Source organism: Arvicanthis niloticus, chromosome X (genome assembly GCF_011762505.2).
Source record: "Arvicanthis niloticus isolate mArvNil1 chromosome X, mArvNil1.pat.X, whole genome shotgun sequence".
Classification (NCBI taxonomy): domain Eukaryota; kingdom Metazoa; phylum Chordata; class Mammalia; order Rodentia; family Muridae; genus Arvicanthis; species Arvicanthis niloticus.
Genome location: NC_047679.1, coordinates 81184859 through 81198395, shown reverse-complemented (window position 1 = coordinate 81198395; position 13537 = coordinate 81184859). Strand labels below are relative to the sequence as shown.

General features: G+C 44.8%; 2 protein-coding genes across 5 annotated transcripts; one reads left to right on the top strand and one right to left on the bottom strand.

The window, feature by feature from the left end:
• Positions 1-717: 717 nt before the first annotated feature.
• On the bottom strand, positions 718-5197 carry Armcx3 (armadillo repeat containing X-linked 3). 2 transcript variants are annotated; one of them, XM_034485421.2, is made up of 5 exons: positions 5032-5197; positions 4418-4524; positions 3970-4031; positions 3638-3707; positions 718-3351 (listed from the first exon to the last, which is right to left on the bottom strand). In XM_034485421.2, the coding sequence occupies exon 5, from the start codon at positions 3202-3204 to the stop codon at positions 2065-2067; it is 1140 nt and encodes a 379-aa protein (XP_034341312.1). In that variant the 5' UTR covers positions 3205-3351; positions 3638-3707; positions 3970-4031; positions 4418-4524; positions 5032-5197; the 3' UTR covers positions 718-2064. The 2 variants fall into 2 exon arrangements, with proteins under 2 accessions (XP_034341312.1, XP_034341311.1); XM_034485420.2 differs by having other exon boundaries at positions 4418-4496; positions 5032-5196.
• A 103-nt stretch (positions 5198-5300) lies between these two features.
• Positions 5301-13279, top strand: Armcx6 (armadillo repeat containing X-linked 6). Of its 3 annotated transcripts, XM_076918746.1 has the most exons (6): positions 5301-5518; positions 6779-6846; positions 10452-10489; positions 10794-10883; positions 11194-11273; positions 11606-13279. In XM_076918746.1, the coding sequence occupies exon 6, from the start codon at positions 11750-11752 to the stop codon at positions 12653-12655; it is 906 nt and encodes a 301-aa protein (XP_076774861.1). In that variant the 5' UTR covers positions 5301-5518; positions 6779-6846; positions 10452-10489; positions 10794-10883; positions 11194-11273; positions 11606-11749; the 3' UTR covers positions 12656-13279. The 3 variants fall into 3 exon arrangements, with proteins under 3 accessions (XP_076774861.1, XP_076774860.1, XP_034341273.1); XM_076918745.1 differs by lacking the exons at positions 5301-5518; positions 6779-6846 and having other exon boundaries at positions 10361-10489; XM_034485382.2 differs by lacking the exons at positions 5301-5518; positions 6779-6846 and having other exon boundaries at positions 10361-10489; positions 11148-11273.
• Positions 13280-13537: the final 258 nt, after the last annotated feature.

Here is a 13537-nt window from a genome sequence, read left to right as displayed (position 1 = left end):
CATTTCCTATCATCTTGTTCTTCATAGTGCTATCAAATGAGTTCCTATGCATGAATGACTTAGTAGGGTTATCATCCAACTTGAAGACAAGCAGTCCCTGGTCCTATTCCAGACATCAGAGTATGTATTTTAAAACCTGGAGCCAAACCTAGATCATAACTAGACAGAGGACTATAACATTTCCTAGTTTCACATGCAAAGTAGGATAGCATCCTCACACCAATAAGAAAAATACCATGAAGGCTGGAGAGATCATGACTGAGGTAACAGTTTTAGTCCTGGAACACCTGAGAAAGTATTTCCACAGTTTCCTTGTAGGAATAACAGAACTCTACACAGTAATCACTTAATAAATGTTAGCTTTTATTATTATTATTATTATTATTATTATTATTATTATTTATTAAATGACACTGAAACATAACAGAATGCCCCAGCAAAACAAAAGTCAACTGAAACCCATCAAAACTACATTCTGGGTTCTTAAAGGTACTCACATTTCTTAAGTAACTGCTGCTATATGCCAGAATAATGTAGATACTTTGCAGAACTTCTCTCATTTAAACCTCACAATCAACCTTATCAGCACCATCCTCTGTCATTCTGAAGAAGAAACTTCAAACCACCTCATTTTGGGCCTAAATGGTTTCCACTCATTACACATTCAAATGAATCACTGCTGCCCTCCAGTACTTTCCTTTTCCAAACCTTTTCTTAAAAAAAAATCAACATTAACTTTGATAAGCATAGATGACTAATAAGTACAAAAAGTAAGTATCACTCATTATGTTTCATCCAAATATAACTCTTAGTACTTACTGGGTATATATAATTCCATAGATTTTAGTTAGTGTCTTTTTAAACATTATTTAACCCCCTAATATGTAATCATGTTCTGACTACTGCTAACTAACTTACCTTGCTCACATAACAATGTGTGATGAATATCTTTTTTCTAGCAATACTGAGTTCCATCAGCACATTTCCCACACAGCATGGACATTCTTCATTTAGTCAGTTCAGTGTGTCAGACACTGACGTTGTTCCCCATTACTACCTTAAGACAGTGCTGACAAGAACAGCCTTGCACATAACACTCTTTGGCCAATTATTCAGTTATCCCCTTAGGAGAAAAGGTTTACATATTTTAAGGCTTAACGATATGTATTGCCAAATGCCCACCACCAGAGTTGGAAAGGATCCATTTTGCTACACTCTCCTTGATGACACACTGTGTGGGAGGACATTTATATTGACCCCAGTTCTTTTCTAGTTAAAAATACATTCAAGAAGCCTTCTGCAATGCGCTTCATACAGTTTTCTAGATTTATTTAATGCGATTCCCCACACTCTAAGGCTGCTGTTTTGACTACCATAAAGTTCCCTAAATTAATGCCTTTCTTACATCATTTCCCCTTGACTCAGGTCTCATGGAATGCAGATAACTTCTGTATCCTATTCAGGGCTCCCTTTCAATGGCTCTGTCCACTCTGAAGCTTTAACCCTACTCATGTGGCCAGCCACCAAAGCCTCTGCCTCCTCTTTGTTCTGAAGGCACACAGCTGACAGAATGTATGCTCTAAATAATCTTGAGTTTTGTGGGGTTTGAGGGGTGGTTTTTTTTTTTTTTTTTTAACTTGTATGTTTCTCGTCTCTACAACTAGATTATAAACCAAAAGACAGGATAGTTTCTTTCTTCTTTCACTGTTTCTTTCCAGCATTAACATAAAACTTTATTGAAGATGCACAAATAAAATCAATGCAAACGACAGAAAGGAGCCTACTTAGGATGAATTGGTTCACTGTCACTCATGGGGAGGGAACAGTAAAAATGTTTCAATGTGGGCAGCAAGATAAAATGCAACATGTTTCAGGACAAGTAGTGATATACATTCATTAAACTTAAACCTGAAGACAAACTTGGTTAAACATCAGCATTGATGATACAGTATGATATTCATCATTCAAACTTGGCAGCTGAAAGGGTTCCTTTGCCATATAAACAAAGTGGAGAAAAAGAATAGTTTACAAGGTGTGTTGCTGCTATACTACAAAGCCACCAAGTTATTCCTGACTCTTTGGGAACATCCGTTCAGTCAGTCTGGCCACAAACTTTCCAACCTGGACTCTCACCTGGAAATCATGGTGGCTTTCGATTCCCAGAACTTTATCAGCACACACTTGAAATTCTTTTAAAAAGAAAAAAAGGGAACCCTCACTAAAGTGATTCTGAGCAGGCTCGTTTTCTTCCCATTTGAAATTGTCATTGATATTCTCAAAAATGATCAGAAGTTTAAGAATAACCTCTTTGTACTCCTTCTTATTAAAGAGGGAGCCCAGTGAAGTCGGCACCTGAGCCCTGAGCAGTTCTCTAGTCATGGCTGGATTTTCAGCCAGATTCAAAAGGAGTTTCAGAACCTGAAGTTTAGTTTCTTCATTCCCTGCTGAAAATAAACGAAAAAAGTCTGAAATGGAATTAGCAAGGAGATACTGATACTCATTAGTAACAGTCATATTTGTAAGCAATCTGAGTCCAGCCAGCTGCACAGAGGAATTCAATCGGGAGGTGACTGTGTCATCACACACTTGATTCATGTATATCTTAAGCCTACGCTGATTTTCGGCATTCACGCTCAAGTTATTTAGGACAATTAAAGCCTTTTCCTTAACAATGGGATCTCGAGTATTGAGAATCTTTGCAACAATTGGGAGACCACCCAAATCTCGAATAATATCTCTATTAAATGCATAAGCAGCATTATTACCCAGAGCAATTAAAGCTGCTTCAAGAATATAAGGCTTTTCAGACATCTCAACCAAACAAAGTACTTTTTGTAACTCTTGAGGAGACAGAACAGTATCGTCTGAATTAGGAGAAGCCCTTTTCTGGACAGCCCTTCGAGCCCTGGTAGCCCTGGCTCTTGCTCTGGCTCTAGCTCTGGTCCCTGCTTCAGTGCCAATCCGGGCCCAAGGTGGGTACCAAACTATACTCTTGCTCTCGTTACTGTCATCATCATCATCAGACCAGTCATTATATCTGGCCCCAGAACAGTCCCCAGCATCATCCACATCACCAGAGCCACCCTCAGCCATTTTCTCCTTGTTCTGCTTTCTTCCTCGGGTCAATCTGTAAATGCAATAGCAGGCTCCAGCCCCAATCACCAGGCCTGCAGTCACCCAGCCTACTTTCCTGGCGTAGCCCATGCAATCGTCCCTGGCAACAGCAGGGACCAAGAAACAGAGTAGTCACTCAAGGTAAGGGACGAGGGCTTCGGGCCTGAGTGCAGTCCTGTGGCGAGTGATCTTCTTCAAGTCACTTCAAGGCCACAGTAATTGGTTTCAGAGGTAAACCTAGAAATGGAAGAAAAGAGGGTTTGGCTTTCTCTTCTCTTTGTGCTGCTCCATGCAGACAATTGCTCAGTGGGGCAGGAAAGTAGTAATCGGATGCTGGATAGGGAATGTAAGTTGTTGACAAAACCCTCTATCTCCCTCATTTCACTCTCCTCCTACATGCCTCTCCCCCACCCCCATCCCCACCCCACACCCAGTTCACTCTTGCCCCTAAGCATAAAGGCAATGGCATCCACAAGCCCCAAGCTCCCGTGGTGCCCTATGGGATAAGCACCCTTGCACTGACCTCCTTAAATCAGCAACTTGCCCCTTCTTCTTTTCCTGTGAGGTATGCCACGCCCAACAATCTTTCTGATCTGCAGAGATACCAGAAGCAGTGAAAAGACGGAGGGCTTGACGCATCCAGTGTATATTTAATGCTTTCCTAATTTACCATCCAGGTCGTCAGATTTTGGTTAAACCCCACTGTGCCGTCCAAAACACGCACAGGCTGTGCCCCCTCCCTAGTCCGAAATGGGTGGACGCAAGGAAACAAAGTAGGATTGAGTGAGCCTGGCCAAACCCCAGCTGATTCCTAACCCCTCCCCCATCCCAGGCTGCCCCCACGCCCACACCGACCTCTACTGATCCGGGGGAAAGTTCCTCCCTTGGTTCAAGCAGTGGCACCTGCTACAGCAGACCTGCAGGATGACAGATGGAAAACATGGACACTAAGTACTGTTGAGAGAGAAGGATTATGAACAAACTATCTGATAGGTTTTCCTTCTGTCATCCTGCCCCCCACCCGCCCCCATCCCCAGGAGCACACTCATACACAGAGAGAGAGAGAGAGAGAGGAGGGAGGGAGGGAGTGAAAGAGGGAGGGAGCGAGGGAGGGAGGAGAGGGAGAGAGAGAGAGAGAGAGAGAGAGAGAGAGAGAGAGAGAGAGAGAATGAGAACGCCATTTCTCCACAGTTCGGGGAGTGTGAGAAACACATTTAGACTCAAATCTAAACCTTGATTACCATTTCTAGTTTTCCCCTCTTTTCTACCCCCCGCGGCTCCTAGGGTCCCCAGATGGTCTTACCCTCAACTCGACCTTCAACGATCTGGTTAATTTCCTTCCTCTTCTCTTGCCTGGCGTTGTACCGCAACCTACGGAAAGACTGGCCACCCGAGAGAGGCTTGGATCCACTAGCCACAGAGCCATAGTAAGGAAGACACGGTCACAAGCAGAAAGACGGGAAACAGCCGCTACTGAGTGCTTGGTGGACGGACCAGTCCCCAGAGAACGAAACTCTTTCCTAATTCGGAGGCCTGGTTGTTAAAGGTTTCCCGCCCGATAGCCTGCTCAGGGTTCGGCTGACACATCACATCGTACCCCACCACGCAGGACCCGATGTCCAGTTTTCCCCCTCCGGCACAGTCCTGGTGGACCAGGGGCCAACACCCAGGCTACAGCTCCCTTTCCGGATTGCGGGCCTCAGAGCACAGCAGATTCCCATCTCCGGATTTCTGGACGCCTGCCCAAACACCCCTCTACTCACTGTTTTGCAGCATCGAAATGGGCTGCGGGCGGGACGTATGTCTTGGAAAGAGGGCAGCAAGTGGGAGAGACGACGGCGGAGGCTCCGGACCTGCGACGGCCTCCGCCCTCTACCCTCCACCACCCCCACTTTATGGAATATCCCAGGAACTGACCTGCAGGGATCCGGGACAATTTCTTTTCCGCCTCCTTCTTTCCTCGGCTGCAGGCCCGCCCGCCCTCAGGGTAATAGGGAGCTGGTACTCAGACGGGAACAACGACCAGGACAAGAAGGACTTCTGCACACGTCAGCTCTTGGTCACGTGAGAGCGACGTAATCCACCAACTCCGATCCCCACTTTCCCCTCCCACCAGCAGTGCGGCAGAAGAGGACCCGCCCCCCACTTTTCCCTCCCCCATACTAGGCCTTGTTACTCTTTCTTCTTTGCGGCTAATCCCATCTTCCTCTAGTCGTGCTTCCCTTCCTCCAATTACCAAAACAGGACAGCATCCTCCCCTGGGGCTACGGGTCACTTGTACTTTTTTTTAATTGACTCTTTCTTCCCTAGACTCCTGGGATAGCGGCTTCTCCCTCCACTTCCCATCCTCCCAGCTCTGAGTATCTACCACTTCCTCTGAAATATAGTCCTAGACCCGAAATGAGTAAGTCACCAGAAAAGTAAACCTGGAAAGAAAGTGTATCTTTTTCTTTCATAATACTTTTTAAAAAAAATTTTCGCCTTGGCTTCCCCTGCTCACAGCCTGCATTCTATTTCTTTGGGGGGAAAATACAATAAGGATATTTCCATCAAGGGAAAATAAGGGTCGAGGTGGAAGATAAAAGTCCCACGTTCCTAACTTGTTGGAAAGTGTTACCTACTTTCCTCACTGGAATGTTAATGTCTTCTAGTGCCTATCACATAACACAACTGAATGAACAGAGCACACCGTGAATGAACTAATCAGCCAGCCTGAGAATATGTAAACCCACTGACTAAGCAACAGGCACTGAAGGGCACAAGTTAACCAGGAGGAGGCTCGGGCTCTCCAAAGCCAGTAACAGAAAAGATTCAGGGGAAATCAAGTGTATGTATGATAAAAAAAAAAAGGTACACATACTGATACACAAGTGATGTGCAAAGAACATTATGAAATATACTGGGGTACAAATAGAGAACAGCATCTGCAAATGAAATAGTACTACAGGAGCACAAAGACCAAGGCAAACTTGACTGAACTTGGCATTCAGCAATTAGTGGGAAAGCATCACACTGATTAGCTGGATGAACACAATAATTCGCTTGCAATTTTAACTTTCAGAAATAGAAAAGGGAATAAGGTAATTACATTCTCTCATTGTCGAAGTCAGCCAGGTTTGTTTTCAGACACCGACTGCCACACAAGGTTAACTTGATACATAGTACAAAAACAAATAACGTAATGCAAGGTGTGATGTAGCTTTCCAAAACATGAGCGTCTCAGGGAGATGTTTCCTAGTAGTTTACATACAAGGTTGGTATCTGAGTAGAACTTTCAAAATCCACAGAAAACATGGGAGGACATCAATAGTCCAGAGAGCTTAAGAACGAGCTAATCTCCAGGACATTTATGTCCCTGTAGCTTCTAAAAAGCAGAATTGAGACATGATTTTGAACTTAGTAAAGTAAACCAAATCAACTATCTGCCTCTGTATTTATAGGACAGGTGCAACAAAGAGACTTATTTGTGTACACAAAAGGGCATCATAGGGAACTGTTGATAGTTCTGACCCAAGCACTGACTAGAAGAGAGGAAATTCTGGCTAAGGTGAAGTGAACACCTCATCCTTAGCAAATTCATCCCTGTAATGTATGAGAATACTTCAGACTTCCTCAGCTAAAAGTCACTTCTTAAGCTAAATTAATGTCTTTGTTCTGATTCTAGATTTGTCAAGCAATCTTCTGAAGTTGTGACTTCAAGCAGGAACTAGTCTGCAGGAAGAGAATGAACAGGTAAGACAGGCAGTAACCCCTTCTACTCACTCCCTAACACTTGTATTTCTCGAGGTAAGTCATTCAGTTGTTACTCCTGTCGAAACATAACATTCACTGTAGCCTATTTAAACAGGGAGAGAATACAATGACTGGTGAGTTTGAACATTCATATCTTGATTTATATGTGTATCTTTGAATGAAAGTCTATCATTGACAGAGCATTGGCTCTCAGTTTACTGACAAAATCTGGAGTAGATGGTGCAACACACAAGACAACACCATGAACTGTGTATATATCCCAGTGGAATCCTGTTAGGGAAGCCAAGTGGCCTTGGTTCAAAGGGCAACGTTAGGCATTACCATTTTATACTGTACCTTTCTAATGATTGGGTGATATAGAAATTACAACTAAGGCATGTGGTGGTAGGCAGGTTCCCAACATCTCAGTGACAGTTAAACAAAGGATTTTATGCAAAATAATTAAAGGACACTATACATTAGGGCTGAAAATATGACTAAGTGTTTAAGAACACGTGTTGCTCTTGCAGAGGACCCAAGTCCGGTTTCTAGTACCCATATGAGAGTGGCTCACAATTTCTTATACCTTCAGTTCCAGGATCTGACCTCCTCTTCCTCTTCCTCTTCCTCCTCCTCCTCATCTTCTTCTTCCTCTTCCTCCTCTTCTTTTCCTCCTCCTCCTCTTCCTCTTCTTCCTCCTCTTCTTCTTGTTCTTGTTCTTCCCTCCACTACATGTGGTACCATACCAAAAATAGGAACCTACACATGCACATAAATAAAAATTAAAGTAAAAAAATTCAAAATAAACCACCATTTCAAACAATTTACTTTTCATACTAAAGAAAGGCATACTCTGCATTCCTCTAGCAAAAACATGGGTACTTGGCCCAAAACACGTCAAACAGACAGAAGCTCTCTTGCTAGAAAGAAAGAAAACTTGAAAATGGGTGTGAAACAATTGTCTTCCCGTCTCTCCTACCTAGATTCCTAAAAGTTGACCTTACTCTTTAACATTTGTTCTTTATGTTAATCAGACTGGGATAAGCTGCTTGCAGTAAGACAACCTTAACTAAGATGCAATACCACATCAGGTAACACGGCATCGAAAGTACTCTAGCTTTTTCAGTGCCAACCTCCTCTTTTGTCTCCCTCCATAATGCATAGTGTTACCAACCATTGGTCCATTTTTATTCTGGGGTACTTTATAAGTCATGTGTTATGTGTGGCCAGTAAAAGGTTTCTTTGGGAAGTAACTTGACTGGCTTCGCTTCATTTTTACAAGCTCTGAAAACATTACACAAATTTGTATGGGGACTTGCTTAAGCCTTTTCTTTTTTCACTTTTAAGATGGTATATTGGATGTTTAATATGTCCTTTTAAAAGGATCTGTGAGTGCCTATAATGGAGAACAAAGTGGCTTTTGAGTCATCATAGCTCCTGTGTTTGTTGGTAAGAACTATGAATTAAAGTGACAAGGACATAAAATAGCTGAGAAGGTTCATGCTCCTGGAGTTTAAGAAATTTTAGGCAGGGAGTGGATTAAAACTAGAAAATCCTGGTAAACTGAGAGGATGGTGGTCTGTTCCTTCTGTGTTATACACTGAAATGAATGTGTAATATAACAAAGAGGGGAGAGATTTTGTAGCAAGGAGGAGAAGTAGACATGAAGCTTTTGTCCTTGAAACTTGACAAAATGTTGTGGAAATGAATTCATATTGCAGAATGGCCTGCCTTTACCAGGCCTTGACTATTCCTAACGCATATATTCCAAATAACAAGAGTGTCTTGTGTAAGTTTACACCAGCCAAAAGCCGAAAGGAAAGCACAGTTGAATCTGAGTCTTCTGCTCATAAGTTTTCAAAGACAGAGTTCAGTTACCTGAGAAAACTAAATAACATAAAAAGACAGCATAAGAGCACAGTGGCCAAACCAAAGGAAGTAGAAGAGATGATAGAGAAAATGGGCTATAATACAGGTATGTGAGTCTATGAGTCTAGCGGTTAGGAATACCAGAGAGCAATGCTATGTTCTCAATTTCTGATATTTGCCAACAAGGCATTCTATCCTCTGGAGCTCATCTCCTGCACGGGCCTCCTCCACACAGAGGCCCTTCACAGGGAAGCCTTCTGGCTGCTGTGTCAAATTTCAACATTCTAAGAAAGAGGCAGCCTGGGGGTCTATATTTAGAGTTTGACTCCCAGCAGTGAACAGGTGGTGCCTGGGGACTTACTCCTGCATATTTTGTCCCTGAGTTCTGAGGAGTTTGTAAGGGAGGTAAAATGAAGTTCTGAAAAAGGTCTTTTTCTCCTGGGGACTGACTACTTGAGATCCTGTACTTTGTTCTTCTAGCTATGAGAGGGAAAAGAAACTGTTGTCACTAGTCTACAGTCATCCAAAGTCCCTCATTCCCATTGTCAGTAGAAAAGGCTGAAGACTCAGTATTCATATGGTGATATAGTACATGAATGGCAGAACTGAGGAGACCTCACTAGTCTTATGGGGATATGAAATCTCCACCGATTAACTGTGACTCTCATCACTGGGATAACAGAGAGTTCTCTAATTATTCGAGTTCAGGGTGGTTTATAGGCTGCCTCATGGAACTCCAGAACGGAATTTAAATCCCTTTGAATGAAAAGCAGGCAATCTGTGACGTTACTAACTTGTAAAGTCTAAAACCTAAGTTGATGACTGCATAAAATTCATCTTTTGGGTGAGTCTGAAAGTCATGATTGAACCTTGTACAAGATCTCAATCACCTGACACCTGTGAATTCACTCTGGCTAACAAAAGGGTCAAATAAGTGCCTCACTTATTTAAAATGATCAAAAGTTGAACATTGACCTCGCTACAGATCTATTTATGTTTTATTAATCATATTGAAAGTATGCTGGTTTGTTTGTGAGGACATGTTTCAAAACTGTAAGATGTTATTTTAAAACTGCTATTTTGAAGATAATTTAAAAATTTTTTTCAACGTTGGACAAATTAACTTTGCCAAATCAATGAAGTCTTGCTAGTAACTGGCAAAATCTAAATTACTTTTTTAAACATACATTTTTAAACGTTGGAATTTGTTTATATACCCAAGGGAAATAGCTTTATTTTGATTTATGGTTACAAAATAATAGTCCATCAACTAGGAAAGATGAAATAAAACATAATTGGATTAAAAGTGTTAATACAAATTTCTCTGTGTTTCCTTTTCTGACCCCTCCCTCCAGTTCTGCTGCAGAGACTGAAAATAGAGAGGGATGGGAATTTAAAGGGATGCAGGAGTTTGAACACCAACGAATAGATAAGACATTTCCCCCAAGAAAAAAGTGTGAATGCACAGTAATTCGGGAAAGTCAAACTCGAGCATTACAGAGAAACCAGAAACCGTAACTTCTGGTTTCTGGTATTGTTACAGAGAAAAAGACTAACAGGGCCCCAAGTATTGGGGGAGGTACGGAGCCTACTGGCTCCTGCCGCACTGCTTGTGGGAGTGGAAATTGGGGGCTAGAGCTCACTGGTGACGTGACTGTCACGTGACCAAGAGCCGCCTAGAGCCGAAGTCCTGTTAGTCGCCTCTGACTGGGTACCAACCCCCTATTACTCTGCAGGCGCGTGAAGGAGAAGGAAACTCGCTGGGACCGTGCAGGTCGGTGGAAGCTGCTTGGAAGGCGATGGGGGTGGGAGAGGGCTAAGAGCACCTCGCATCCAAGTTTGGCGAATATGGGCTATGTCCCTTTCTCACCTACTTTTTAAATACCTATCCCTGGACCCGCATCCCACCCTCAGTTCTTTTAGTAGGGAGAAGTGGCAGGCTTCAGGTTGGGGTGAGGTGGGTGAACGGCGTTTGCACAAAATCCAAGCAAAGAAAGGACCCACGATCCAGGCACCACGTCCCGGGTGCTGGTCAGTGCACCAAGCACTCCGTGCCCTCGGTCCCCTGTCTGTTATAGGTCTCCGCTGGAGCCTAGGATAGAGAAGCAAACCGCCTTGGTTGGGACCTTGCTCCAGGTTTGAAGGTGGGATTCATCCTGAACCTAAAGGTAGGAGATGAGGGGGGCTGGGATCTTTGCGGGTCAGGTCCGAGTCGCCCTCTCCTGGCCCCTTCTTTCTCCACACCCCCTCCCATTTCGGTGCAGGGAAAGGGGTGTGGCGGCCTTTGCTGGGGAAATGGCGGACGAGGAGGGGGCGGGGAGGCCCTCGTTAGCAAAGTCGGGAGGGTGTGAGAAGTAATATTTTCACTCAAAAATCCCAAATTCAGAAAAGCACCAATCGGTGTAGTTATATTTGTCCAACTATACTTTCAGTTTTCCATTACTGGCTTACATCGCTTCACGGTTGTCCTTCTGGCAGGCTCCGTCCACCTTTCTCCGTGGAGGGGAATACAGCAGAAGACACGAGAAGAAAAACGAATTCACTTGGTTTTTGTAAAGGTTAGTTAGAAAACATGCAGTGTTTTGGGGGTGGGTAGGAGAAGGAGAGAGCGGAGGCGGGTGGTAAAGAAGCCTACATGAGGGTTCGCTGTACCTTTCACCTGCCTGCCTATCATGTAAGAGCCTCATCTACTGTCTCTCTCGGAGAATCCTGGAAGCATAAAGTAAATCCTTAGGGAAGTAGTAGATATGGGAAGGCAGAAAAGAACAATGAGATCATGCCCTAATAATCCAACTTTCTCAGGGAGAATTCGAACCGAACGCCTACCTGTCTGGGCAGGTACGAACCCAGTCACAGCTGAGAGCTCTAATGCTGTTTCTCTCGCTCTTAGATTCACTACAAGAATCACAGAAGCCAAGGAGAGGCTGAAGATTCCTAGCCTGCACCATTATTCACACATCTGTTGAACGTTCTCTTCAATCAGGTGAAGAAAGACCCTCTTCTTTCTGGCTACAAGGCTCACACACCTATAAGCATGGGTCGGGCCCGGGAAATGGGTTGGATGGCAGCTGGACTGATGATTGGGGCTGGTGCCTGTTACTGCATGTACAAACTGACCATGGGAAGAAATGAGGGGAACGAGGTGCAGGACGAGCAGGAAGATGAATGGGATGATGAGCAGGACCTGGATGAAGAGGAGGCAGACATTTGGTTTGATTTCACAGCAATGGCTCGGCCCTGGAATGAGGATGGGGATTGGGATGAACCTGGGACCCCAGGTGGGACTGAGGACAGACGGTCAGGTGGCGGAAAGGCAAACAGAGCACACCCAATCAAGCAGAGGCCATTCCCTTATGAACATAAAAACGTATGGGGTGTACAGAGCTTTAAATCCTTCAGTTGTGTTCTTGACCTGACCAAGTGTGTTTTCAGTCAAAGAAAGAAAATGTTCACAGAGCCCACAAATGGTGGCTTTTACCTTAACCACAAGGTCAGGAAGCATTTGGCCAGCCTCTCAGTGGTTGGAAACAGAAGTCCCACCCCCCAGCCCACGGTGAGGGAGAAGGCTTTGTGTGTCCCTGAAACCCCAAAAAGCAGCATTGAAAATCAGGGCCAGATTAAGATGTACATGGATGAAGTGTGTCGAGAGACAGTGTTATGTTGCTGGGAGTCATTTCTGCAGCAGGCAGGATTAAGCCTGCTAATAAGCATGACAGTCATTAATAACATGCTTGCCAAGTCCGTTTCAGACCTGAAGCTTCCTTTGATATCCGAGGGGAGTGGATGTGCAAAGGTTCAGGGTTTGGAAGCACTGAGGAGTTTGTCTGAGAAGCCAGTGCTGGCGGGGGAGGCGCTGGCTGCCCAAATGTTCTTCTCATTTATGTGCCTCTTTACCAGAAGTGGGAGCAGAGAGATGCTTGTGGAAGCCATCTCCCCTTAAGTGGCTGTGTCAGGAAGAATGAGACTGAAGCCACCCAGAGCCTGAGCACTTTCCCGAGGGCAAAGAGGCTGCAGTGGGTGCAACCAGGGATGCAGTCTTTGCCAGTGAGCTCCTCCCTGGGAGAGAGTTCCTTCCAATGTCTAAATGGAGGGCTACACTCTTATGGGCCAGGCAGGGCTTCTCCACTGCTGTGGGCAACTTCTGGGTTGTGTAGTCTGCAGGTAAAGTGCATTGTAAATTGCTCCTTTGCAGCCTTCTTCCCGCGATAGAGAGTAAGGGTAAGGGGATCCCCGCGGCCACTAGCTGTGGATAACTCACAGCAAATCACAGCATCAGAGTGAATGTTGTTGTTGCCCATGGTGATCTCCCTGTCTAAGCAGAAGCACTTAGCAGAAATGACACCCATATGGGAGCTTGTGCTGAACACCCTTCTGCTGCTGCTTAGGTTGAAGTAGCTCCCTCTCCTCTGTACTGCACTAGCTGATGGATGGCTAGCATGTTAATCAAGAAATGCACTCCCTTCCTGTCCATTGTAGTGGCTGACCCTCTTATTCCCCAGTCCCTTCCCCTTACCCCCCAGTGTGTATCCTCAATAAACTGTGTGCTTGGATTGGCAAGACCATTAAAAAAGGGCACTGGCTTCCTCTTTCCAGTTTGCAGCCTGCACGAACATGGAGACAAAATGCACCACAGAGTCCAGCTGTCTGGGCCCCCTGCTCCCTGGGGACAGAAATGCTGCTCCCTGGGGACAGGGCTGCTGCTCCCTGGGGACAGGGCTGCTGCTCCCTGGGGACAGGGCTGCTGCTCCCTGGGGACAGGACTGCTGCTCCCTGGGGCAGGGCTGCTGCTCCCTGGGGACAGGGCTGCTGCTCCCTGGGGACA